This window comes from Pipistrellus hanaki (genome assembly GCF_964339955.1).
Source record: "Pipistrellus hanaki genome assembly, chromosome: 4".
NCBI lineage: Eukaryota > Metazoa > Chordata > Mammalia > Chiroptera > Vespertilionidae > Pipistrellus > Pipistrellus hanaki.
In genome coordinates this window covers 95,985,242-96,011,116 of record NC_140506.1, presented here as the reverse complement: position 1 = coordinate 96,011,116, position 25,875 = coordinate 95,985,242, and the positions used below count along the sequence as shown (strand labels likewise).

The 25,875-nt window shown below is 56.1% G+C and overlaps 2 protein-coding genes and 1 pseudogene across 5 annotated transcripts; 1 reads left to right on the top strand and 2 right to left on the bottom strand.

Moving 5' to 3' along the window:
- Positions 1–540: 540 nt before the first annotated feature.
- On the bottom strand, positions 541–13,146 carry FBRS (fibrosin). Its single transcript, XM_084883016.1, has 18 exons — positions 11,593–13,146; positions 11,110–11,289; positions 10,388–10,423; positions 10,239–10,268; positions 8,655–8,703; positions 8,274–8,565; positions 6,652–6,953; positions 6,261–6,448; positions 6,103–6,147; positions 5,808–5,903; positions 5,514–5,582; positions 4,708–4,737; positions 4,252–4,323; positions 3,868–3,988; positions 3,687–3,767; positions 2,723–2,806; positions 2,391–2,598; positions 541–2,294 (listed from the first exon to the last, which is right to left on the bottom strand). Exons 1-18 carry the CDS (start codon positions 12,037–12,039, stop codon positions 1,709–1,711), a joined length of 2,916 nt encoding a protein of 971 aa, XP_084739142.1. The 5' UTR covers positions 12,040–13,146; the 3' UTR covers positions 541–1,708.
- A 1,156-nt stretch (positions 13,147–14,302) lies between these two features.
- PRR14 (proline rich 14) lies at positions 14,303–19,766 on the bottom strand. Of its 3 annotated transcripts, XM_084883031.1 has the most exons (12): positions 19,533–19,764; positions 18,684–18,755; positions 18,391–18,559; positions 17,243–17,364; positions 16,984–17,170; positions 16,676–16,719; positions 16,368–16,477; positions 15,516–16,104; positions 15,318–15,387; positions 15,146–15,237; positions 14,824–14,895; positions 14,303–14,734 (listed from the first exon to the last, which is right to left on the bottom strand). In XM_084883031.1, the coding sequence occupies exons 2-12, from the start codon at positions 18,704–18,706 to the stop codon at positions 14,476–14,478; spliced, it is 1,737 nt and encodes a 578-aa protein (XP_084739157.1). In that variant the 5' UTR covers positions 18,707–18,755; positions 19,533–19,764; the 3' UTR covers positions 14,303–14,475. The 3 variants fall into 3 exon arrangements, with proteins under 3 accessions (XP_084739157.1, XP_084739158.1, XP_084739159.1); XM_084883032.1 differs by lacking the exon at positions 17,243–17,364 and having other exon boundaries at positions 19,533–19,766; XM_084883033.1 differs by lacking the exons at positions 17,243–17,364; positions 18,684–18,755 and having other exon boundaries at positions 19,533–19,766.
- Positions 19,767–23,773: 4,007 nt separating this feature from the next.
- LOC311621717 (TM2 domain-containing protein 3-like) lies at positions 23,774–25,661 on the top strand (annotated as a pseudogene). Its single transcript has one exon. The product of its transcript is annotated as a TM2 domain-containing protein 3-like (transcript).
- Positions 25,662–25,875: the final 214 nt, after the last annotated feature.

The following is a 25,875-nucleotide window of genomic DNA, read 5'->3' as shown; positions in this document are numbered from 1 at the left end:
CAGCTGCAGGATTCCATTTTAAGCAAATATTAGAGAACTATGTTGGAGGGATATGCCCAATTAACAGAGGTATCTGAGGGTGGGGCTATGAGGCCCTTTCCCTCAGTACTATGTATTTCTGGGTTTGAATTAATAATGATCATATATACATTTTTTTAATATAGGTATTTTCTAACATAACCATGTACCCATATGTATGTGCAGGTAAACACATAGTATAGGTACCTAAAGAACATACACCATACGGTTGACAGTGGTTACCGCTGGATGTGTGGGGCTTGTGCAGGTTGGAAGATACACAGGAAATTGTTTTCTCTCTTTCTGTAGTGTTTAAATCTTATTTAACATGCACTCATGGGTTGCAAAAAAACACAAATAAAATGAAAAACTCCAGTGCCCAACGCCCCAATCCATCCACCCAACAGAACTCTCCCAGATGGGAGGGAGGGGAAAACCGGTCAGGACACAGTATTACCTTCACACGCACGCACCCCACCCCAAACCCAGGTGACACACACACCGAAAGAGGAGCCACGGGGCCTCATTGTAACACTCATTTTTATATAAATATCCGCAAGTCATGTTACAGAATAAGCCCCACCTGGGAAAAAAGTCAACATTATGTTTTTGTTAAACGGACCCCTGCCTTCCAGGCCGGCCCCAGCTGCTTTGGGAAGGCCGAGCTGCTGCCCAGAGGCCGCTCAAGCTGCCTGTGGCCACCCCGCGGACCCCCTTCTTTGGTGTGTGGTACACGGTGACCTCCTCCGGCCTCCGCAGCCTGGGCAGGGCTCTGGGAACGGGCTCCAGAGAGCAGGGCCCAGGAGTCCTGGGGGCACTTGGAAACGGAGTAGGGGGCTGAGCCACTAAGAGAGAAGTAGACTCTGAAGCTTACAGGTTGAGCCTTTGGGGCTGGGCACAGAGGTAACAGGAACAAGTGGGGGAACCGGGGCTGTCAGCCACGCAGGAAGCATTTGCACTTCTTTCCAGCCCAGGTATCCGGGTCCCTTCCCCCATTGGTCCACTTCCTGCTGGATCCCAGATTCCTAGGATAAACCTTGGGCCTGCCTGTGGCCTTCCAGCTCTTCCCCTGCAGTCCCCTCCCCCCAGAGAGGCCAGAGGCTAGGAACACAGCACCAGTCTGAGGATTTAATTAACCAGGAGGGGGTTATGGGAGGGGCACCCCTGTAAAAATGTACAAAAGGTCGGGGGCTATGTGGAAGGGGAGATAAATATGTACATGGAACTCCCCTTCCTGCAGCCCCTCCTCCCCCAACCCTGAGAGGGCATGAGGACTTGGGTGGTAGGTGAAGGGGAGGGGGGCACTTTGGCCTCTGGCTTAGTGAGCCCTTGGGGAGGCAGGCCAAGGGCCTAAGGGCCCTCGGGGGGCGATGGTGCACCTCAGGAGATCTATAAGCTATGACCTCTGAAATGACCCCCACTCTCTGTATGTGTACAGACACACACACACACACACACACACACACACACCCTTCTCTAGAGGTTTGTGACCTCTGCCCTCCCAATGACCCCAAGGTTCATCTGATGCTTGATCTCATGGGGGTTGGGGCTCTGTTCTCAGGTTCCATGACCTCAGAGATGGCTGGTGAGGTCACGACCTTTGCCCTCCAGCCCTGGCTTAAAACCTCAGCTCTAGGATCTTATCAAAAGGAAAGGGGAATGGAGCTTTGCCCCTGCCCCTCCCCTCCCCTCACCTGTCAGCCCGGGCTGGGCCAGGGGCTCTGGGTGGGGAACTAGGCCGGGGGGCGGGCACAAGTGGAGGTGGTGCCCCCAAAAGTGCTCCCGGTGGGGTCTTGCTGAGAAGGTGAGGGGTTCCTGGGGCCGCAGTGGGCGGTGGCGGAGGAGCCAAGCGGCTGTATAGCAGGGGATGGGCAGGCTCTAGACCATACAGGCGGGCAGCAGCCACTGCCCCTGGTCCAGTCAGCTCCTCTCCCGCCTCATAGAAGCGGGGTGGTCTTGCAAGGCGAGGGGGCCCTGCCAACCAGGCTGGCTCCAGAAAGCCAGCACAGCGCTCTGGAGGAGCAGGGCCCAGAAAGGGGGGTGGCCGGGGCCTCTCAAACAGCAGGTGAAGGCCCTGAGGGCCGGTGGCGGTGGCCGCGGCAGCGGCGGCGGCAGCAGCAGCAGCGGCAGCAGCAGCAGCGGCAGCAGCGGCCTCCTCTTTCCGCTCCTCCTTTACCCGCACCGACTCCTTGGCTGGCCTGGCCCCTTCCTCACCAGCCCGGGCCTTGGGAGTAGCAGGAGACACTCGGGGCTGGGGCCGTGAGAAGGGGCGGTCCCTGGGGGCAGGTGTGGGGAGAGAGTAGAGGTTCTCCAGAGGTCAGGTGCAGGCTGAGGGGGAGGCGGGGGCGGGGGGCAGTTCGCGGAAAGCATACCTGTCTTTCTCCTCCTTGGTGATGGAAGTCTCCCTCCGCTCCACAGGCCGCTCCTTGTCTGAGCCTGGTGTCCGGGCGGCCTCAGGGGGCCGGACCCAGGCAGGAAAGGCCAGAGGACTGCGATGCAGGCGCCCCCACGGGTCTGGGGGGGAGACGAAGGCTGGTGGGGCCCCTGGGCTTTCTTTCTGGGCAAAGACGGCGCCGGAGTCTAGACAGAGGGCAAAGTAGAGAGTGGCAGGAGCCAGGCGCGGGAGGCCCAATCAGCACCCCCCTCCTGCTTGAGCACATTAATCCGCTGCCACAGCCTCTTACCCACCCCGCCCAGGACTCACTGAATGTGGGGCTGCCCAGGCCTCCAAAGGCCCCGTTGGAGAGGGCAGCCAAGGAGGCGAAGCTTGTGGGACGCCCAAAGGGATCTGTGGGAGAAAAGGGAAGGTCAGAGCATTGGGCCGCTCTCCGAGAAGTCACCAAGAACTAACAGGGAAGAGGCAGATGGGCAAGCAGGCCCCAAAGCCCTCGGCTGCTTTGTCTTAGCCCCAACCACCGGGTGCTCAGCGCTTCCTTGGGCCAGGCTGGGCGATGCGCTCTGACTTGCATGGCGCTGTTCACCCTCACGAGCCCATTAGGCACACAGGATCATTCCCACCCACAGATGGCGGGACCAGCTCTGAGAGGTGAAGTGACTGACTCCAGAGGTCAAGCGTTTACCCCGCACTCCCCCCACCGCCACCCATACGAGCTCTGCAGCTGGCCAGCTGCTGAAAACCTCTGCTGGCTTCCTCCCCCTGACATGCAGAGCCCTTCCCAGCGTGACCCTAATTCCCTGCGCATGTCCCACGGCCAATCAGAACCACTAACCTATCCACTCTGGACCTCACCATTTCCTGCCAGGAGCACCTTGCCCTTTGCCAGCGGGCTCAATCCTCCTTGCCCACCCAAGTCCAGGTTAATCTCCCCCAACAGCCGGCCCGAGACGCTAGGAACCAGTGACCATGCGCTGTGCAGCCTTCCCCCGCCTTCCTCTCCCACGTAGCACAATACCCTTCCACCGGCTGTTCTTTCAGAGACTATCTGGGCTGGCAGAGATTAGCAATCACTATGCCCTTTCCTATCCCATTTTACAGGCAATGAAATCAAGGCTCAGAGAGGGTAGAGTAATTTGCCCAAGGTCACAGAGCAAGTGGAACCAGATCTACCCCCATTTCAGCTGCCTTTAGGTCTAACTTCCATCCCAGCTTGAGAACTCCTGGCAGTCACAGACAAGGCCTGAGTGCCCACCATGCCCTCGGCTCTTACCAATGTGGGTGCCTGGGCTCAGAAAGGGTCCATGGGCCCCGGGGGCTGCCGTGAAGGGGTTGGCTGCAGCGTGGACGGCACCTGGGGCAGAGAGGTGGGAGATTCTGATGAGGCTGAGTGGGCGTGAGGTGGGTCTTGGGGATATATGGGAACCTTAGGCCCAGAGGCTGGCCAGACTCACCGGTTGCAGTGAAGAGGGAGGCAGCCGGGTGGGAGAGCTCCTGGCCAGTGGGCAGGGCCCCATAGGGCCCCGGAAGGCAGGGCAGGAGGTCGTTCCGAAAGTCAAGCTTGTGGGAGTCGCCCTGCGTGGGACAGGGAGGGGCGGTGAGTGAGGAGCCAGATGTGTCCTTTGCTCTCCTACCCCTGCACCCCCTCCAAGGGCTGCCTGGGTGCCTTCTCTGAGCACCCTCTGGTTCGCCAGAGAACCTAGTGCTGGTTTGGGAATTGCTAAGGCAGTGACCAGAGATAGGATGGGATGTGTCTGGCCAAGATTCTGCCAAGCTCTACAGAAGGTAGACCCCCGAGTTCAGGCAGCCCGCTCTCCCCAGCCCTCCGGCCCCAGTACCTTCATCTTTTCCTGGTGTCTCAGGATCATGTAAGCCACGCGCACGTGCATAGCACACCACTTCCCTGGTTTCTGCCGCCCCAGAAGGATGACCAAAGGGAAAGGGAAGGAAAGAATGTTCACTCGTCACCCACTCCGGGCTTGGCCCTGGGCCAGACTTGCCACACAACATCTCCTTTTACCATCCCTACAAGTGAGGGATGAGCAAGTCCATGTCACAGCCTAGGAAACTGAGGCTCAGAGAGATGAGCTGTCTTGCCCAACGTCCCATGACCAGTCACATCTGAACCCAGGTCTCTGGCTTACAGCCCTTTCTCTTTCTGCTGTTCCACATCCGGCTGCCTCCAAGCTTTGGATTTCTCACTCCTTCTCAAGCATGACCTCCCCCACCCCTCAGCCAAACACCCTGACACCAGCCCCCAGCCTCATGCAGCCTGAGGTCCTCACCACACTCACCCTCAAAGGTGGCCGGAAATGGTCAGGGATCTGGGGATGGCAAAGCAGATTGGTGGCGATTCAGACCTGTTTACTGACCCGGGCACCTCATGTCCGCAGCCCCCAATCCGCCCCCAAACATCTCCTTGAGACCGTATGTGGCATCCTCAATCCTTTCCTGCTTTCCCTACCTCTCCCACTCTGAGCCTCTCCCGTCCGGCACCCAGTCCCTGAACCAGGCTCCAAGCAGCTTGCTCGGAAGACTGGGAGTGGTTGTGGGCAGGCAGAACCATTTCTCAACAGAAGCAGCTGTCCTATGGTAGCTTTGTGAGGGTCTGTGTAAGCTGTCTTTAGAGAAAAGCCTTTATTACTGCTAAGAGGGTTGGAAAACCTCTGGTCTAATCTCTCCTTTAGGAAATACATCCTGTGTTTCTCACACTGTCCCGGCCTCGGCTGAGTGGGAGGGAAGGCTTGGTCTCCTTGTACCACTTCACAAAGGGACAACTTATCTCCTCACTGTTTTATAGACAGGACTTCCTGGTATGATGTCATTATGGGGAGAAAAAGTTTTGTAACTAAAAAAAAAATATATTGAAACCTTACAAAAACAACTGCCCCAGCCCCGAGTGTCATGGGTCTACTTCATGAAATCCCCATTCCTCATGCCTGGGAAACCCTGCCATTTACATGAACTCTCTCACACCGTGTTCTCAGGAACACCCCCAGCATGTGTCCACAGGAGGATCAGTCAATGATTCATTCTCAAGTCCACCCTGCTCTACTCAACAGACTTCCCATCCCAGTGGCACCTGCCTCGGCCCCCTCACCTGTGTCCCCTTTTGGGGAAGCCCGCTTGGCATTGGCCCCAGGCGTGGTGGCAGCTCGGGGTTCATGCTCTGGGAAAGGGAGTGGAGGGAACAGTCAGGAGAGCTGGCACTGGGCAGAAAAGGGTCTATCACCACGCTGGGGCCTGGGACAGGGAGGAACTATGGCTTTAAATCTGGGGCCACAGGGGAGGGCAGAACGGGCATGGTTTGGAGAATGGGAAGGAGGTATGTGGACCTGGAGGCGTTTGGGTGTTAAGGGGCGGGAGGCGGTGAGTGTCTAGATTGGGAGCTCACCTTGGGCTGGAAGGCCCCCTGCAGGGAGCCAAAGGAGACAGCCGGCGGGAGGCCCGGAGGGAGGCCGGGCACTGCGGGAGGGAAGGCCGTGTACGGCTGTGGAGAGAATGGGACTAGTCCAATCTGGGGGTGGAGGTGCAGCCCACATCTGGTCTGCCATCAGTCCTCTGGCCTCCACCCTAAGCCCCCCAGGGAGTCCAAGGCTCTTGCTTGTGAAGCTGAAGATCGGACCCCCAATAGTTAGGGTCACACGCACTAATGCATCTATGCCCACACACCACACACATGCACTCACATTATGCCGGAAAAGGCCTTCCATCTTTCCTGGGTATTTCTCAAACTAGGGAAGAGAAGGGAAGAGTAAGCTGCTAGCCAGAGACCCGGGCCTTCCCCTGAAGCCAGACCCTCCCCCCAAGCCTCTGAGCCTCATCACTGGCTCAATGAGGAGCTCACCATGTGGGGGCCGTGGGGTGGCAGCAGGCCTGGGGGGTAAGGGGTGAAGTGCTGGTGGGTGTGCTGGTGGGTGTGCTGGTGCTGGTGGTTGTGCTGGTGGAACTGGAAGGCCAGGGGCCGGGCTGAGCCCCCTGCCCCCACCACCTCAGGGTAGCGAGAGTTCAGGTCCTGGCCGATCAGGTCCTGCTCTGTGGGAGGGGAGGGGGAGAAGGCTTTAATATCTGTCGCCACCTGTCAGCCTCCTTGGGCCCGGATGACTGGCCTTCCCTCTGGCCTTGAGCCACTCCCTCCTCAAGCCCTGCAGTCTGCTACGGTCCAGATGCCCCAAAGCTGACCGGGCCCAAGCCCAGGGTCACTGCCCCCCACCCCCCGGCCAGGACCCCAAACTCACCAGAAAGGGCGTTAGCAGCTGAGGCCCCAGGGTGCCCTGGCACCTGCAGCAGGGGTGGGGGTGGGGGCAGGGTGGGGCCAGGGGAGAACAAGGAGGGGTGGTGGGGCGGTGGGGGGGGCCGCAGCCCAGGGGGAGGAAAGCTGTGGTTGGACAAAGGCAGGGGCAGTGAGGGCGTCGGGGGCCGGTGGGTGAGCTGCGCGGACGAGGAGGAGGCAGATGAGGAGGAAGAGGACGAAGAGGATGATGAGGGGGGAGGCTGAGCCACGGGAGGGGCCGGGGCCTTGGGGGGCGGCCGTGAAGAGCTGGGGAGAGAAGTGGGGAAATGAGTGAAGGGTTGGGAGGTGCCAGCTCTGACAGGAGTGGGTCAGAAGCCTGGGCGATACCTTGACCCTGGTTCTCCAACATGGAAGGTGGTAGAACCTGGCCCCCAGGGTCTCCACCCCCCCAAGGAACCCGTCCTCAGACTAAGGTACCTCCCACAACCAGCACCCCCTCTCCCCTCGCTAGGTCTCATCTTCCACACAGCTGCCTCTGCTGTTTCTGGCCATGTGACTTTCCCTTTTCTGATTCAACCGCAACACAAAACGTATCATTCACTTTGACACTTAATTACAACAGGCCACCTGGGTCCCTGCCCTCCTAAGACAGTGGAAGCAGCACCCTGCTGGCCTGACCTAGGAGTGCTAGGTCCAGCTTGCCATTAACATCCTGGGTGACCTTGAGCAAGTCACTGCCCCTCTCTGAGCCTTAGTTTTCTCAATAAGAAAAAAAATAACATTGATGGCAATAACAGAGATCGCATGAATAATACTAGTGTCAGTAACTCTTACCCTTTAGTGAGCACTTACTGTGGGCCAAGTGTTGTCACGTGTTTTATACGCTAATCCAAGACTCCAACATTTCATACCACTTCCCAATCACTGCCGCATCCATGTAACCACCTGTGCCTTTTACTTCTTTAACATAACTCAGCTTTCCTTTTGAACTTAGCTTCACCCAAGCCACAATGTGTGAAACCAAGGAGTGAGATACTAGTCATATTTCTCTAAAGCACAAAATGAAAAAAATGTGCTCACGTAACATCTGAAGTCACTTCACCCAGCACTAATGATGAGAGTGCACACTTTGGGAAACACTGCATTAACTCACAATTCTCACAACAGCTTTAGGATGAGGTCCTGTTATTATTCCATTTTACAGGAAGAGGAAATTGAGGCTCAGAGAGGTTAAGTGACTTCTCCAACATCACATAGCCAGTAAGCGGCAGAGCAAGAGTTCGAATCCAGGTCTGACACCAAAGCCAGCACTCTTAATCATGACAGCATTTCCCAAAGCATGTTCTAAGAATACTACTTCTAGCAGACGTGCCTTGCATAGAGGTCTCACCAGCAAATAATACTGAGAAAAGGCACAAACTGGATTCCCCTGCATGTGAGTGGATAAAGCGTTCTGATGAGTTCTGTAGTAATCTCTTTCAATTTGTTTCACCCAGTATCTTTCAAACTTTTCAGTCTCATCACCCTTTTTCAAATCATATTCCCAAGGTACTATCCCATGTCCCAGCCACAGGATGTAGGGGTTACTGCCAAAATGACCAGGCCTTTCCAGACCAGACCACTCACCTGCCAGTGCTGAGGTCCAGGCTGCTGTAGGGAGAAGTGCGGATGCCAAAGGGTGAGACCCGAAGCTGCAGCTGGGGTGGGGGTGGCAGACTGGGGGTGGCCGGCAGGGGTGCAGGGGGTGAGACAGGAGGCCGAGGGGCTGGTGGAGGTGGTGGTTCCTTCGGGGGGAAAGGCACTAGCAGCGGATCGGGCCCTGGGGGCTGTTCCTGGCTCCGCTCCAGGCCCGACACTTTAGGGACTATGGAGAGTTTTGCTTCACAGTTCCCATTGAAGGCGCCATGCGGGCCCGAGGCTGTGAAGGCAGGACAGAGAACATTCCATTAAGACCCACGCTTACCCTAATCTCCTCCCTTGTCTCCAGCCCCAGCCCTTGGAACCAACCTTTGCTGGTTGAAACAGTAAAGGATGGGTCGAGGTCATCATCGGAGACCTGGGGAAGAAAGGTAGGGACAGGGTCAGGTTCTGGTTAGGCCAAGCCCTTATCGAGGAAGGCCAACAACTTCTGAGCCTACTGGGAACTGGCAGTGGGGGCTGAAATCCACCAAAGACTATACTCAGGGCAGCGTTCGCCAATCTTTCAGACCACTCGGACTACCGGTTGGCGACCGCTGCTCTGGGGGCCTATGCTTGAGGAAAAAGGGTGGAGGCAGCTGAGCCTGAGAATCTGATTGACCAGGAGGCATAAATCGCAGCAGCACTTAAAATAGCAAAGAAGCAAGGAAATAAAACCAAACAGTATCACTAACTGCTGGCCAAGAGGCCTACCTGGTGTATTTGTCTGGTTCGTAAGTTTTAGCAAAAATTAGAAACTAGCCAAAACCGGTTTGGCTCAATGGATAGAGCGTCGGCTTGGGGACCGAAAGGTCCCAGGTTCGATTCCGGTCAAGGGCATGTACCTTGGTTGCGGGCATATCCCCAGTAGGGGGTGTGCAAGAGGTAGCTGATCGATGACTCTCTCATCGATGTTTCTAACTCTCTCTCTCCCTTCTCTCTGTACAAAATCAATGAAATATATTTTTTTTAAAAAATTAGAAACTAATTGCTGGTATTTAGATATCCAGATTCCTCATAAAATTCCGACTTGCATGGCAACAATGAGCTAGTATTAGAAGGTGGTTGCCTCCTTTATATGGACAAAAACTCTCTGGTTCATCACAGTCCCTCTCTAGCCAGCTTTAAAAATTAAAACAAGACACATCAGGCCGAAACCGGTTTGGCTCAGTGGTAGAGCGTCGGTCTGCGGACTGAAGGGTCCCGGGTTTGATTCCGGTCAAGGGCATGTACGTTGGTTGCGGGCACATCCCCGGTGGGGGATGTGCAAGAGGCAGCTGGTCGATGTTTCTCTCTCATCGACGTTTCTAGCTCTCTTATCTCTCTCCCTTCCTCTCTGTAAAAAATCAATAAAATATATTTAAATAAATAAATAAATAAATAAAAATAAAACAAGACACATCAGGAGTACAAATTATTTAGTGACAGAAGTAGAGTCCCAACTGTTAGGATCCACTATTTCATAATAAGCAAATTAGCCTTATTAGTAAACTGAAAAATACCTTTATAGTGTATGTCCTCACACTGACTACAATGGTTTAGTAGCCTCAATGCCATGACCACAGTCCCTGCCGAGACTCATCTGTTAAAGGCTGAGGAACGGCCAGGAGGAAGGACCGCCTGTTCCAGAGCTACTCTGAATGTCTGTGGAGAACCGCTGGCACCTCTAAGGTTTCAGCCTATGATGGCGCAAGGCAGGGGCCTTCTCTTCTTTGGTCAACTGGCTCTAGTGACCAAGGAAACGAAGTCATTCACACTCTCAATCCACCCCTCCTCCCAATCTAATCCTGGCTCCACTAACTCATACTTCCCACTCAAGAGGAGGCTCTGTCTGCTGCACACAGGAGCCTGTAAGCGGCAGTCCATTTTATAAGCTGTGCCACTGCCCACCCAGCGAATTCTAACCCAACTCACCCTCTCGTCCAGGTCGCTTTCGGCATCACACTGGGGAGAAAGACAAACAGAGGCGTCACAGAACGGAAGAGGATGGGCACAAAGTAAGTGTGGGCTTTCGGAGGGAGGACGGGGAGGGGCCGTACAGGCGGAGAGCAGAGCGCACTTACTATGTATCCGGCTTCCACCGAGTGCCGGGAGGAGACCTGAGAAAGACCAGAGTCCAGAGGTAAGGGAGGTTGACTGGGAGGCCTTTGGATCGTCTACACTCCCAGCAAGGCACCCAGGCTACCTCGTCACCTCTTTAGCTGCTTCTGCTGCTACTGCCCACACTGTTCCCAAAGCTCTGGCCACTGTCCAAACAAACCGGACTCTCCTATCTCTGTGCTTTTGTCCAAAACAACTTTGCCCGGTTTCTCCCCCGAGCAAACTTATGACTATTCTTCAAGGCCTGACTAAGATATCCTAGGGGGCTTTCCCTAACCACAGCCCCTCCCATCCCCCCAGGCAGAATGAGTGGCTTCCTCATGTGGGTTTCTAAGCACCTCTCCCAGGCTCAGCTCCTCTGGGCTTGGTATAGGTGTTTGCTCAGAGATTGTCTTTCCTACTAGACAGCTACCACCTCGAGGGGGACGGCAGAGACATACCTAATTCATTTAAGACTCAACTACGTCCCTTTGCTATGTTGAAGGTAGACCTGGCGCCAGGCAGGCAGGTCTGTGGACATATCTTTGTCAGACTTGGAGGGGGATAAGTTGGCTCTGCTTTTCATCTTTGCCTGGAGATTGCGATCACCGTTTATGTGGGTAGTGGCATTGTTAATGGAAAATGGGTCTACGTGAAAAGATGTTCTGGGTTTTAAAGGGCAGGGACCTAGGTAGGACAAACTCACCTCTTTCCTTCTCCGCTTATTGGGCCATTTTCGGGCACGATCTCCGGAGGGCCGGCCAGGCTCCCGGTCAGAGCTGTCCCCTGGCTCCCCAGTGGCCCCACTGGAGCCCCCCCTCTTCCGCTTCCCCGAGTGCTTCAGCCGGTGTTCCAGTCGCTCTGGGGGCTGGAGAGAGGCATCCTTCTGTGGAGGAGGAAGCGGGACTAAAGTAGACGGAGAAAGGAAAGCTCCCGACCTTCTAGGGGTGACCAGGCTACCGAGTGGCTCAGGCCAGGCCAACCTTTCGGACCGCACGGACCCCCAGCTGGTGCCCGGGGACTAGCTCTACCTCCTCCCACCCCAGGGCGGGGCAGAGGCCTGGCCAGAGGAGCCGGTTGCTCTGGTTTGGGGTGCCAACATTCCCCCCTCAACTCCACCCACTCCGGGCACCGTACCCTTCCCTCTGCCCCTTGAAGCCCCCAAGGTCCCCGGCCCCCGCAGGCCCACCTGCAAGGCCTCGAGGCTGGCGAAGCTGGCGATGGCGAAGCCATCGATCAAGTCCTCCTCCTCTTCCTCCTCCTCCTCCGGCTCTTCTTCGGCCTCCCCGTCGTCCGCACACCCCCCCTCCTCTTCCTCCTCTTCCCCGCGACTGCCGGAGCCCGCGGGGCGCTTCCGAGCTCGGGGTCGCGGTGGCCGAGGCCTGGGACGGGGCCGCCGCCGTCTCGGGCCTCCGGGCCGCTCTCCAGACGAGGCTGACGACCAGGGCCTGGCGGGCGGCGGCGGCGATGACGATGACGAGGAGCCGCGCGGGGCAGCCAACAGGGCCCGGGGCGCGTCGCCGCCGGGACCGCGGCGGCGCCGCTGCTCCCGGTCTCGGTCTCGGCGCGAGCAGCGCCGCCGCCGCCGCTCTCCCTCAGCGGCCCAGCCCGGGCCCGGAGCCGCGGCCGTCTCCATGGCGACCGCCTTCAGTGCCGCATCCGGAGGCGGCGGGGCCCGGAGCGGCCTGTCCGCAGGCCCAGGGTCGCAGGCGCGGCGTTGGCGGCTGCACGGGGACGAGAGGGCCACGGCTTCCTTTTCAAAGCAGGATCTGCTGGCCCTGAGCTTGCCCCAAGGCCAAGGCCTGGGGAGCCGGCGCCGCCCCCGGGGCGACAAGCCCGAGGGTCCCCACCCCCCCAGTGGGGCCGGCAGGGCCAAGACGGCGAAAACGGGGCGGCCGTCCCTTTAAGGCGAAATCTCAAGTTGTCCAGCCCCTGGCCCCTTTAAGACGACCCGACGGTGTCCGGCCGGCCTAGTGCGGTGGCCGCCCCTTGCCAGGGGGTCGAGACTAGTCTCCCCAAAGAGGAAGGGCCACCCCTTTAAAAGGGACAGAAAGCTCTCCCCGAAACGCAGACCTCCCCTTTAAAAGTGTCTCAGGTCCTCCGGCTAAAAGAGGCCACCCCTTTAAGGAGTCCTGGGTCCTCAAAACAGCAGGCCGCAGCTTGAAAGGCTCGAGAGTTTGTTTCCAGTCCTCCACAAGCGGCCACTTCCCTTTACGCTGAATTTAAAGGACTTTCTGAAGTGGGGAGGAAGAGGAGAGAAGAATCCTCACACGCTCCAATCTCCCAACAGCAGTTTTCAATTTGTCAGCTCCTGTTAGGCGGCTTCCCCTTTAAGGCTGGCGTTGTAGTCTGCCGAATTCAGTGGCCACCCCTTTAAGGAGATTTAAAGGGGCTTCCTCCAGTCCCAGCTCTTCCAGCCTCCGCCTCCAGTCGCCATGAAAGGCGCGAGGGGGGCGGGGCCGCGGGGGCCAGCCCTCCAAAGCCCCGGATGTGAGGCAACAGTGACGGGTAGAGCTTCTCTGTCTGCCGACATAAAAGTCTCTTCCTCCTTTCCTCGTCTCTGTGTGACTCGCTCCTTAAGGGATCCGAAACAGCCGTTGGTCAGCGGGGGAGCTTCAGCGCACCCTCATGCTGTCTCCTTTGGAGTCTTGGGCCTCTTCTCCGGCAGGACTTCCCTACCCCCTCCCGCTTCCTCAGCCTACGCCTCCTTCCTCTCTCTGCCTCCTCCCACTCTTCGCCCCCTTCCCCTCACCCCTCCACGGGTTTAATCGTTGATTGGTGGAAAAGTGTACGTCAGCGCGGGGGCGGAGCCAAACTCGGGGAGTGGGTGATTTGTAACCGCCCTCAAGTTCTGGATTGGACGTACGTCAGATTAGTTCCGTCCTCCAACGAGTCTCGTGACTCGACTGGCTAGGAGTAGGTGCTGGGGCGGTCCTGCAGGTGACTCCGCCTTCTCCCAGCCTCCGCTCATTGGCCCACTTCTGACGGCGTCCCGGCGTGGAGTCCAGGGGCGTGGGAGGCGGTTGGCCGCTGGGCGGCGCGCCGCTGCGGAAGCTCCCCGTCGGCAGCCAGTTACGTCGTCTCTTTCCGCCGCCGGGCTTGGCTCCACGCGCACGCGCTGCGGCGCTGACGTCTGGCGGCCGCCCGGCAGGATTAGCTCCGCGGCGGAGCGAGTGGCCGGAACTCGCGGCGCGCGGCGACCGCAGGACGCGCAGGGAGGAGGCCGCGTCGCCTTCTCTCGGTTCCGTGGGAACGTGCTGGCCTGTGCCTGCGCGCTAACAGAAGAAACGCCTTGCTCTTCCGGGCCCGGCACTTTCCCACATACTGACTCATTGGGGCGTAAGAATTTTTTCAGGAAGATACTCTCCTGAGCCCCATTTTACAGAGGGGTAGGGCACTGACGCACACACAGTTTCCGAACCAGGATTTGTGCTCAGGCCTCGCCCTCGTTCTAGAGTCTGTGCTCTTAGCCTCTGGTTGCCTCTGGTTGGCTGGTTATTCTTATGTAGACTCGGCACTGCTGCACTCACCGCACTTACCCTGTATGAAATGGTACAACGCCCCTCACTGCGTTCGGTGCACAGTGAGCACCGCTGACAGTTTGTTGTAGTTGATTTGGCTCTGGACCCCAGCAGCAGGTGCTGGCCTGCATGTTAAGAGGACTTTGGGGCCGTGATCCACTCTGGGACTTTCAGTCTCCTCTTTGCTGTAAGTGATTTGGAATAATCCTGACAAGGGTCCCAGGTCACAATATCTTCTGGAGCAGATTCAGAAGTATTCCTCCACGCATTGAGTATCTCCAATGACCATTCCCCACTCCCTCCCTGTGCCTAACCCTCATTGCCTTCCCTGACCCCTTTCCCGTTTCCCAGTCTGAGGGCCAAAGTAGACACATCAGCCAATAGTGCCAATCAATTTTAAATTCAACTAGGAACATACAAAAGCATCAGAAACATAACTGAAAACATAGAAATACCGAGGAAAAAAATAAAACGGTGTCAGAGGCTTCCTTCCCTCCAGGATGGATGTACAGATAAACAGATGGAGCTCCTAGGTCAGATGGGGCTGCTCCCTAATCCACTTCCTCCTCTTCCAGGAGCAAGGCATCCAGCTCCTCCAGCCGCTGCTGCAGCAGGGGTCCCACATCTGGGCTGGGGGCCAACTTGGGAGTAAGGGTCCTGCCAGCAGCAGCTCGGACCCCACGAGATGGCCGCCGGGATCGAGGAAGGCTGCTGTCCCGAAACTCCACAGCACGCCGCAGCTTCTTCGAGCTGGTCAAAATCAGAGTCCCATTGCGCACCCGGGGTTCCTCAAAGATGGTCTCAAATGTCCTGGACCAGGCAGGGAGAGGTGCTGGTTACCAGCAAGCCTCTGGTTCTAGCCTTCCCTCTATCACCCCCAAGCCTTTACCGTTTCTCACCTCCTGGTTGTAGGGGACTGATAATTCTTGTTGGTGTAAATTTCTTCCAAGCTGAACTCCTTCTTGTTCAACCTGGGAGCAAAGAGCAGAGGCCACTGAGAAACCTGGGCCAGGGGAGCCTGGAGAAGGGATAAGCAGGGCTGCTCTGTTTCAGTTGCTGGGACATGGCAGATCCAGGAGTGCTGCCTGAGGCAGACAGATAGTTCTAAGCACTAACCGCCAGACTGGACTGTGCTCCCTGAGAGGAGACAAAGCCACACTTAAGGGAACGTGAGTCAACATCTGTTTGGCCAAGGCAGCTCCATGTACAGTGAGCATTCACCTGATCGGTCGCGGCAGCCCCATTGGTGTGAGGTTTAGCTGAGGACGGGCTGGTGTCCTGCGTATTCTAAATCGAGAGACCTTTCCCATGGTCTGCAAAAATGGGCAGGGGGTCAGAGTGCAGTATGGGCACAGGCTCCCACTCTGCTCCTCCCCCGCATCTGTACCCCTACCTTGGTCTCAGGGTCTGAAAGCACTTGGTCCTCTGAGACCCGTGGCTCCTTGCCCTTGGTTGAGCCCAACCTACAGAGAAGATCAAGGCTCAGGGATAAAAAAATATTCATAGCAGTATCCCCATCTCCTGCCCTGACACGAGGGCAGGCCAGGCCCAGACTGTGGCCAGGGGCTTAAGGGTTTATTGAGAGCACTACCTGGGTTCTGCAGGTTCCGAGAAGGAGGAAGTAGATGCAGAGGACGAACAAGATGTGACGAGGGGAGGAGAGCCTCCCACTCCTCCAAGCGGGAAGACCTCTTTCCGGAGACAGGGTCGAGGGGGGGTTGGGGTTCCAGCTATCTCTCCGCCACCCACAGTGTGCCGTCGAGGCCGAGGCCGGCTTGGGTGGTGTGGAGCAGGAGGCCGGCTGCAGGTGTCTGAGCCAGGAGGCCCCAGGTCAGGGCAGGAGTGGCTTCGGCCCAGAGAGGGCTTAGGGGGAGATGCTGGGGGATTGTGGGCTTGGGCTCGCCACTGGCGGATCGGGGGGCGGGGACTGACAAGTGCAGTATCCTCAGCAGCCCTGGACTGCTCAGCCTCCGAGATGGCAATCTTCAACTCCAACTTCATGGGAGGTGATGGGGGTGGGGGCTGTGGGGCTTTGACCGGAGTGAGGAAGATGTCTGCAAAGCTCTCTAGCTTGGAGCGGACAGAACGGAAGAGAGGAGCCAAGCCCCAAGGACTGAGGCGAGGGCGTAAAAGGCTGGACAGCGGTGGGGTGGATGGGGCTTCCAGAACCGGATCTGGGGCTGAGGAAAGGAGAGAGTCATAGGTGGGCATTCCCCATCTTAGTAACTTCATCCCCTCCCCAAACACTAAACTGCACCCAGAGGAAGCCTATTCCTAAAAAAAAAACACCCTAAATTTGAGAGTGGGACATCAGGCCTCTGAAGTCAAAAATCCCTTCTTCACATCCCAAGTTCTGCCCTGGGAGGGGTGAAGCCCCTCTGACACTGACCAACTCAGCTGGGGCTTCCCATTGCCCATCTCATCCCTCTGTCTCTGTCCTTACTTGGTGATGGGTTCTCCAGAGGGTCTGCAGGCAGGGCAGATGGCCGGAATGGGGGTTCCAGGTCCCTGGATGGAGGCTTTGTCTGGTGAATCTTCATCATGGACTCAGCTCTGGGGCGAAGGGGCAAGGTAAAAGCTAGGGAAGCTTCCAGATCCAGATCCCACCCGAGCCAGCACCTCCCCTGTCCCTTAAGGCTAGTGAAGGTGCTACATGGAACTACTAAACAAGACAACCTAATACCCCTAGTTCTGGCTGCCTGTATGATGGTTGTCTGGATATCTTAATAATTCCTTCCCCGGCCCTCTCACCTTCTCGCTGGGACGATGAAGTTGGGAGTCTCGTCCGCCAAATCCTGGGTACAAACATGGGATGTTTGTGGGGAGGCAGGGAAGCCTCCTTAGCTCCCCACATCCCAACTCTCAGCCTCCAGATGCCTGCCGGGGTTAACACTAAAGGCTTTGCATTTGGTCTTTGCTCCAGCAGTATTGCCCACCTGAAACACTGTCCTCTTTTATCCGAGCAAAATCTACCCCCGACTCAACTCTCCTGTCTTCCACCCTCACTGGAGTGCCTGAGCCCAGCTGCACCCTGGCATCCTTCCCAGAAGTTCGCACACCTCAGCCGGGGGTCCGGGACTGCCGATGTCTTCTAGCATCACCACCAGAGTAGGCTGCGGTGCCTGGTCCACCTCTTCTGAAGGCTTTTCTGGGCCAGAGGTCGTCTTTGATCGACACCTCAGGGTGGGAGAAGGCCGGTTCATGCGGCTCAAAGGCTCTCGGCGTAAGTGCAGTGGATAGGGAGGCCTGGAAAGGGACCACAGAGATCAGAGGGGTTCAGCTATGTTTCCAGCTCACCCCCTATCCTGCCTTGCTCACCTGGCCTTCGATGACCACACAGCCTGTTGGGGTGGGGAGGCAGGCAGCTGGTGGTGAACAGAATCCCAATGGTTTCTGTGGTGTGGTGGGGTGGAGGTCTCCTCTTGGGGCACCAGGGGGACCTAAGAGAGGAGGTGTCAAGAGCAAGGTGATGGCCCCAGCCAGTGTGGCTCAGTGGATAGAGCATTGGCCCGAAGACCAACGGGTCTTGGGTTTGATTTTGGTCAAGGGCACCTACCTTGGTTGTACACTCCTCCCCAGCTCCGGCCCTGGTTGGGGCTTGTGCAGGAGGCAACCAATCAATGTGTTTCACATCAACATTTCTTTCTTTTTTTTTAATATATATTTTATTGATTTTCCACAGAGAGGAAGGGAGAGAGAAACATCGATCAGCTGCCTCTTGAACACCCCCCACCGGGGATGTGCCCGCAACCAATGTACATGCCCTTGACTGGAATCGAACCCGGGACCCTTCAGTCCGCAGACCGACGCTCTACCGCTGAGCCAAACCGGTTTCGGCTCACATCAATATTTCTGTCTTTCTCTCTCTCTTAAAAAAACAAAACAAACAAAAATGGAAAAATATCCTCAGGTGAGGATTAAAAAACTCAAAAAGAGCAAGGTGATGAAATTAGGTTGACTGTGCCCGGCCCCAAAGCTGACAGAGGTTATGACTGATATTCACTCAAGATCTCCAAAGAGGTGAGTTAAACAGAACGGGGCCCACATATCAGTGTCTGAGCTGCTGGTGTGGGATCTAGATCTCACCCAAGCTGTTTAAAGAAATGAAAGAGAGAGAGAGTGATCCTGGGTGAGTGACTGCCTATGTGGGACCTCAGGTTTCTGTGTAATGGAGCAAGCGGACTCAGTCTGCTTCCTAAGGCTTGCCTGGAAGCTGGGCGGGAAGAAGGCAGGAGAGTAGGGGTGTGGCTCCAGCCCCAGGGGGTTGGCTGTGTTGGGGAATGGGCACTAGAGACCCTGCCCGTTTGAGGTGGAGTTAGAGAGCCAAGCACTCTAGCATTAGGGAGGCTGCCTGAGCAATGAGTGAGAATGTGTTTGTACCTCGGTTATCCTCACCAGTGGTCTGGCCTGATGGGTACTGAGAAGGGACCTGGGGAAAAGGCAGCCTCTCCTTTCAAGGGGCTCACCATATGGGCAGCCATGACATCTTCCAGCACCACGGCCAGGACCCGCCGCGAGGCTTTTTCCAAGGGTGAAGGGACCACGGGGGTCTGTAGCCTCGGCCGTTTCGGGCTTCTGGCTCCCCATGATGCTCGAGTCAGGGGCTGGCGGCACAGACGTGGCTGGCCAGGGGGGCTGCAGGATGAGAGAAGCAGAGGACAGTCGCTTGAGCCTGACGTTGGCTTCGTGGTTTCCCCTGTACGGTCACCAGGTTCCCCGTTTCCCGAGCTCAAGGCACGCTGGCAGGGCACACTCTCACCTGGAGTCCCCGGGCAAGTCCATGGGGGAAGCGGCGGCTCCGGGGAGTCCCTGGGGGATCCCAGGCTGCAGCCTGGGGTGGGAGGTGGGGAGCGGGGGAATGGGGCGTGAGAGCCAGCCCTTTCCCTGGGGCTCCGCCCTTCATGGTAGTGAGCAGTTCTCGGTAACCGACGGGGCTGGAGACTTGGGGCGCGAAAAAGCGCCCCCAGTGGGCCGTCCGGAGGTGTCTTCCCGCCGCCGCCGCCGCCGCAAAGGGTCACTGCTTGGCACTTGCCACAAGAACCACAACTGTGGCGGCCCCAGGTCTCCCGCGGCCCGGGCCTCCCGGGGCCTTTGTCCCTGTAGAGTTCGCCCTGAGAATGCCCCACCCCCACCCCACCCGGGATCAGCTGGGATCCTGTCAGAGCAGCTCAGTTTCCGCCCTATCCCGCTGCGATCCACAGCCAGCGAGTGGCCGAGGGCTCCGAGCAACACCCACACCGCGGCGCCTCCCCTCCCGCCAGATCCCGCAGGCTGGATCCGAGCGGAAGGAATCCTACGGCGCGTTTCCTCCAATCAGACGCCGCGGGAGGACCCTCCGCTCCCCGCGAGCTTCGGCTCCGCAAAGCTCCACTCAGGGGCGGCCCGAGCGTGAGCATCGCAAACTCTGTCAGGATCCCCGGGGATCCCCTGTCCAGCAGGCACCCCTCCACTCCGATCCGGAGGTCCCGCCCACAGACCCCCTCCCTCTCTCCCCGGTCCCCGCCCCGCTCTCTCCCCAGCCCCGGACCAGAAGGTTCAGAAGTTTCCTTCCCTCCCTCCTCCCGCCCTTTCCCCAGCCGCTCCGCGCCCTCCCCCGCTCCCTGCTCACCGCCGCCTCCCGCCGAACCCGGGTCTTCGACGGCTCCCACCTGCGGCTCCTTTAAAACGAACCTTGCCCGGCGCTGCCCAATCGCCGGGCGCCTTCTTCCCGGGGCCTCGGGCGGTGCCCAATCGCCGGCCCGCGTCTTCCCGGGTGGCGAGAAGCTGGGTGAAGCCACCTGAGAGCCATCCTCCCCGGGAGGCACTCTGCCAGACGCGGGGCGCAGCTTCTGTGTTTGAGGGCGGACGTCGTCGTTCCCGAGGAACCAAAGGGAACGGTGGCGTCGCCTTCCGGTAGCCAGGCGGCGGCGGGAGCTGTGCCCAGTTTCCTGAGGCAGGGAGGCACCCGGGGCGAAGCTAGCCGCCGCCACGTTTTCTGAGGGCACCTTCCGGTCCTTTCGCTGGGAGGCCAATCAGTGGGAACTGCGTGCTAGCGATGTGTGAAGTGCCCAGCTTCCTAGAGAGGCTCGTCGAGGCCGGTTTCGGTACCGTCCTGGTGCCTCCACCGGGTTCCCACGCTGCAGGAAGCGTTTGGGAGTGGGGGGTGAGGGCCAGAGACGAGGACAGGTGCCCTTCTGGCTCCCTTGCTTGGCGGGCCCTGGAGAGACTGGGCTGAGCCAGAGTGGGGAGGAGACGGGGCGTTGAGCTTCATTTCACCGTGCACCTCTTCAGGAAAAGTGGGGTTTCTGCGGCCCGCGCAGAGGGCTCAGGACAGGGGCGTCATTGCAGGAGACCAGTAACCACTTGGGCGTGCGCTCCTTCCTCTCTGAAACAGGCTCCCATGAGCCCTCTTTCAAAAGGGGCCTGGCTGGTGAGGCGTGTGAATGGCTCTTAGTATTATAGTAAGAGATGAGGGATGTAATCCCGCTGCTTGGAAAGGCTGCATCACAGAACCTTTATCAGGACGGGCCTGGTGATAGGAGGAAACGGGTAAATCCTGGCCCTTGCATTGTGAAGGCGTTCTCACCGTCTAACCAAAGCCTGTGCCTCCACTAGTTCTCCTTCCCTAGGATTCTCATGTCTAAACCAGTACATTTTTTAAATTGACTTTTTAAGAGGGAGAGAAACATCTATTTTGTTGTTGTTGTTCCACTTGGTTTTGCATTCATTGGTTGTTTTTTTTTTTTAAAAAAAATATACTTTATTCATTTTTTACAGAGAGGAAGGGAAAGGGACAGGTAGTTAGAAATATCGGATGTGAGAGAAACGTCGATCAGCTGCCTCTTGCACACCTCCTACTGGGGATGTGCCTGCAACCAAGGTATATGCCCTTGACCAGAATCGAACCTGGGACCTTCAGTCTGCAGACCCATGCTCTATCCACTGAGCCAAACCGGTTAGGGTGTCATTGGTTGCTCCTTGTATGTGCCCTAACCAGAGATCAAACTGCAAGGGTGATGTATGGGGAGGAGGCCCTCAACAACTGAGCTACCTGATCTGATTTTCTTTATAGAAGAGAGCCTGAAGCCTAGAATTCTTGGCCTGAGGTGCCCCAGCTCAGCATGATTCTCTCATATGGGATTAAATGATAAAAGTAATTACACAGCACTAACCGGTTTGGCCCAGTGGATAGAGCATCAGCCTGCGGACTGAAGGGTCCCAGGTTCGATTCCGGTCAAGGGCATGTACCTTGGTTGCGGAGACATCCCCAGTAGGATGTGTGCAGGAGGCAGCTGATTGATGTCTCTCTCTCATCGGTGTTTCTAACTCTGTATACCTCTCCCTTCCTCTCTGTAAACAATAAAAAAAAAAAACCTTATCCAGCACGGGCAGGTTCAGTGAGCCTGAGGAGGGGCGGTGAAGGATTAAAGAAAAGACAGTCAAGAGAACACAGCTGGGGCTCGGTGGAACACTGCTTCTCTGATGGAGAGGCAGTCCTATGGCCTGCAAGCCAAGTCTTCATTTTAATAGAGAACACAAAGCAAAGTAAGGGTAGTGGTCAACATGTTTACAATGTTCTTGTGACTTTCACTTGTTTTGGCAGCACTGGCTGCACTTCCCACAGCCCGTTAGCTACCTAGGAAGGAGCAACAAGGAGTATAAGGTCAAGCTTAATTATGCTCAGAGGGTTCTGCCCTCCAAGCTGGGACTTGTTTGTGGCCCTGCCACAGGCCAGTCTGAGGCTTGACCCTATAGCCTCCCTACAAAAGATGATATAGAGAGCAGACTTAGTAAGAGTTGGTGTGGAAAGTGAAAGCTCTCCAACTCTATAAACAAGGACTCATCAATAGCTCTTCCAGGACTACAGCAGCGACTCTGTATTGGCCTGCTGGGCCTCTGGAGTTCCATTATAAGGCTTCTGGTAGCAGTAGCAGCTCTTTCAGCTAGAGGTGTTCTCTCCCCCTGGATCGGGACTGGCTGCATAGTACCTGAGGGTGTTCCTTGGCTGTCTGGTGAAGCTCTGAGATCCTTCTCTACCTTGGTGAGTTAAGAGACCTTCTGTAAGCTCTCACTTAATCGCTTAAACACAAAGGTACTTCCCAGGCCTTAAGGCAAGAGAAGTTGCCAGATCTGACTTTTAATTCTCTAGATCTCCTGAAGAACTCAATGCCAAGGGCAAAGGAGGTAGCAAAGGAGGTAATCTTAAAGAAAGGGCCTGGAACTGAGAAATCTGGTAGGTACAGCCCTAACTGGGGTGCTAGAGTTCATCAAGTTGAAGTCTAAAGTAGGCTCTGGTGTCTTGGCCCCCAGCTCAGGCAAGCAACTACCAACCAGCCTTCATAGCTTCAAGAACTTATTTGGGCCAAAACAGGTTTGGCTCAGAGGATAGAGCGTCGGCCTGCGGACTGAAAGGTCCCAGATTCGATTCCAGTCAAGGGCATGTACCTTGGTTGGGGGCACATCCCCAGTGGGGGGGGGGGGGTGCAGGAGGCAACTGGTTGATGTTTCTGACTCTCTATCCCTCCCTCTTCCTTCCTCTCTGTAAAAAAAAAAAAATATATATATATATATATATATATATACATATATACATATATATATATATATATATATATGTATATATATATATAAAGAACTTATTTGGGCCCTCTTTGTGACTACCATTTCAAAAACTCCTGTCTTACCCATCACCTGTGTACACACTACAGTGTGGCCGGAGGCCTCACAGTCTCCAGCAAGCCAGGCGATGTGGCTGAATATTGGCTGTTAGGGCTCTTCAGTGTATCTTCAGAAACTCTGGGCTCATTCCAGGGGTCCTCAAACTTTTTAAAGTGGGGGCCAGATCACGGTCCCTCAGAGAGCTGGAGGGCCAGACTATATGAACTACTAATTCCTACTGTAACACCTCGGCTGCGCTCACTGCCCAAAAAACCTGGTGGGCCGGATCAGACTCCTCTGCGGCCGCATGTGGCCCGCGGGCCGTAGTTTGAAGACCCCTGATAGACTCTGGTCTCCCACCTGCTTAACTGTTCCCTGGCTTCAATATAATGAGAACAACAAACCCTGCCAGGCCTTATCTCAAAATGGACTTGGAAGATCAAGATCAAGTGAGTAGACATCTGAATGTGCCTGATAAATAAGCCTCAGGCTACAGGTAAAAAGGATGTTAAAAACCGCCTATTCTTCCTCTCAGAGAGTCCTATGCCTTGTCCTTCCAAGTCAGCTGCTCTGCTAAGTGCTTTTCTCTGTAGAAGCCTAACCTGATCTCCAGATCAGCCAGGGTGGGTTGGTTAGGATGTGGCGTTAGGGTATTGAGGTGAGTTTGGGTTGCTGCTCTTGTTGGCATCAGCCACGCAACAAAACGTCAATGCCTCCGATAGGCTCTGTCGTGGGGACAGATAAATGCCTGTGATAACCAGAATGGTGAGCCAAGGCATTTTCCCCCAGGGTCGTGTCTCACCTCTCCCAAGAATGGAAGGGGAGAGGAGGGGAGCCCAATAACGGCTGCCTGTTAAAGCGTGTCTAGGGGTATATATTTGCTACAAGTCTGTTCTGTATCTACCCATGTCATCACCTGATTGATTCCCTCAGTTGTTCTTGCCCAGCAACGGACCTGAATTTTCCCTGTTCTTATAAATCAGTTCACCTTATTGTGAATCTAAGACTCTCCTCCCTAGATTCCTGTGCCTCCCACTTTGAGTCCAGAAAAGTTTTATTAGTTCTGCTTCGTTGGCTTTTGTGATCAGGCTTGCTCACACTGCTGTGTCTGCCCCTGAAGGAGCAACAAGGAGTATAAGGTCACCTGTGGGTTTCACCTGCCTTGTTTCCCACTCGACTCCTGCCCTGTGTGCCTGCATTTCAAGCTAACTTCTCTCACCTTTCCCGAGGAGTTTGGAGTTCATATTCCTGTATACAAAAGCGCCATTGTCTCTGCTGATTACCTCAGCTTCAGTCCTCTCCATCCTCAAGCACTCAGCCTAGCCAGGTATCAGCACATTCCTGCACAATTTAATTCTGCTGAGAAGCTTTTATTTTTTAAAATATATTTTTATTGATTTCAGAGATGAAGGGAGAGGGCCAAGAGATAGAAACATCAATGATGAGTGAATCACTGATCGGCTGCCTCCAGCACACTCCCTAACAGGGATGGAGCCTGCAACCCGGGCATGTGCCCTTGACCAGAATTGAACCTGGGACCCACAGGCTGATGCTGTATCCACTGAGCCAAACCAGCTATGGCCTGAGGAGCTCTTAAGGACCCACCTTTGGGGGCTCTTCCATTCTGGTCAGCTACTTGGAATTGTCAGCTACTTGGAATTGTCAGCTACTTGGAATTGTTAGGATTTGTCTGAGAAAGCTAGTACTACCCATGGCCTAACTCTCTTCCCCAGTCTAGGGAGCCCACCACCAGTTCCATCTTTTCCTTCATTTTTACTTTGAGGGGAACGGGGGTGGGGGGTAGGGGGGACGTGATAGGCCGGGGTCAAGTTTGGAGGAAATGGTAAAGTGGAGATGGAAGGGGAGAAGGTCTGAAGGATTGGAGAAAAAGTCAAGAAGGGTGAAGGGAGGTGCGTAGCGCCGGCAAGATGGCGGCTCCTGGGCCTCCTCTGCCGGGTGCTGCTCTTATATCTTGTCGGTGGTGGATCCTTAAATCTAGAGCTTTCTCAGCCGCTGGCGCGGACCATAAGGCTTTCACATGGTTCCCAGGGCAGCAGACAGCACCGATCTCCTGCCCCACGTGAGGAAGTGCCCGAGCAGCGGCTGGTGCAGCGGGCTCCCCGCCGACTGTGTGTGGTGCAGGGCGAACTTCTGTGTCTACGGGAGCCTGGCACGTTGGACTGCACAGTCAAGCCTTCTGTGACCTGTGTTGATCAGGACTTAGATCCCAAAAGCACCTCGTCATCAACATGACTAGCCGATTTCGCTGGCAGCTTCCGGGCACTGACTACAGAGCTCCAGCTCCACCAGCTGCGGGACGGCGGCCAGTCCCCGGCAGCGCTACCCGCCAACTGCCTGGTGCGGGGCGCGTGCGCTGCCTGGGCAACCGCCGTTTCCCATGATGCTCTATTGCAACTGGACCAGCGGCTGTAAGTGACCACGGCCCTGGCTCTGAGCATCGCCCTTGGTGGCTTCGGCGCAGACCGATTCTACCTGGGCCAGTGGAGAGAAGGCCTCGGCAAGCTCTTCAGTTTCGGCGGCCTGGGCATCTGGACGCTGATCCACATCCTGCTGATCTGGGTCACCGCTAGCGGGGCCCGCAGAGGGCTCTCTCTTCATTTAGCGGCGAGATCTGTGCTTCAGGGAGGAGTGGCCCTGGAAGGCCTTGGCCCGGAGGAAGGAGTGTCGTGAGTGACATATTGGTATGTTTTTAATGCACAGCATCTGTATTTGGCCTACCTTGATGAAGGTAAAATTAAAGAAGAAAACACTGGACCGTGCTTCTCTGGAATTCGGTTTCATTTGCCTGAAGTGTATTTTTTTCTGTGAAAAAACTGGGACTCGATTCAGCTGGAGGAACAAGCTGCAGTGATTGGAAATGGATTTCGTTCCCGCGGCTTCGTTTTCTGTCGCTCAAGTCCAAGTGTATCCTTCGGCTCTCGGCCTGGACGACTCGGCCTCAGGAGCCTTTCAGCTGTGACTCGGGAAGTGGGCCGGTTCATTCTTTAGCCCAATGAGTGACCACCCGCACTTCAGTGCTCCTGAGTTGTGCGATGTCCTATGTATGTCTGGTCTTTGTCTGCGACTGTTTAAAGTGACCTAGAGCCAAAACCGGTTTGGCTCAGTGGATAGAGCCTTGGCCTGCGGACTGAAAGGTTCCAGGTTCGATTCCAGTTGGGGGCATGTGCATTGGTTGTGGGCACATCCCCAGTGGGGGGTGTGCAGGAGGCAGCTGATTGGTGTTTCTCTCTCATGGATGTTTCTAACTTTCTGTCCCTCTCCCTTCCTCTCTGTAAAAAAATCAATAAAATATA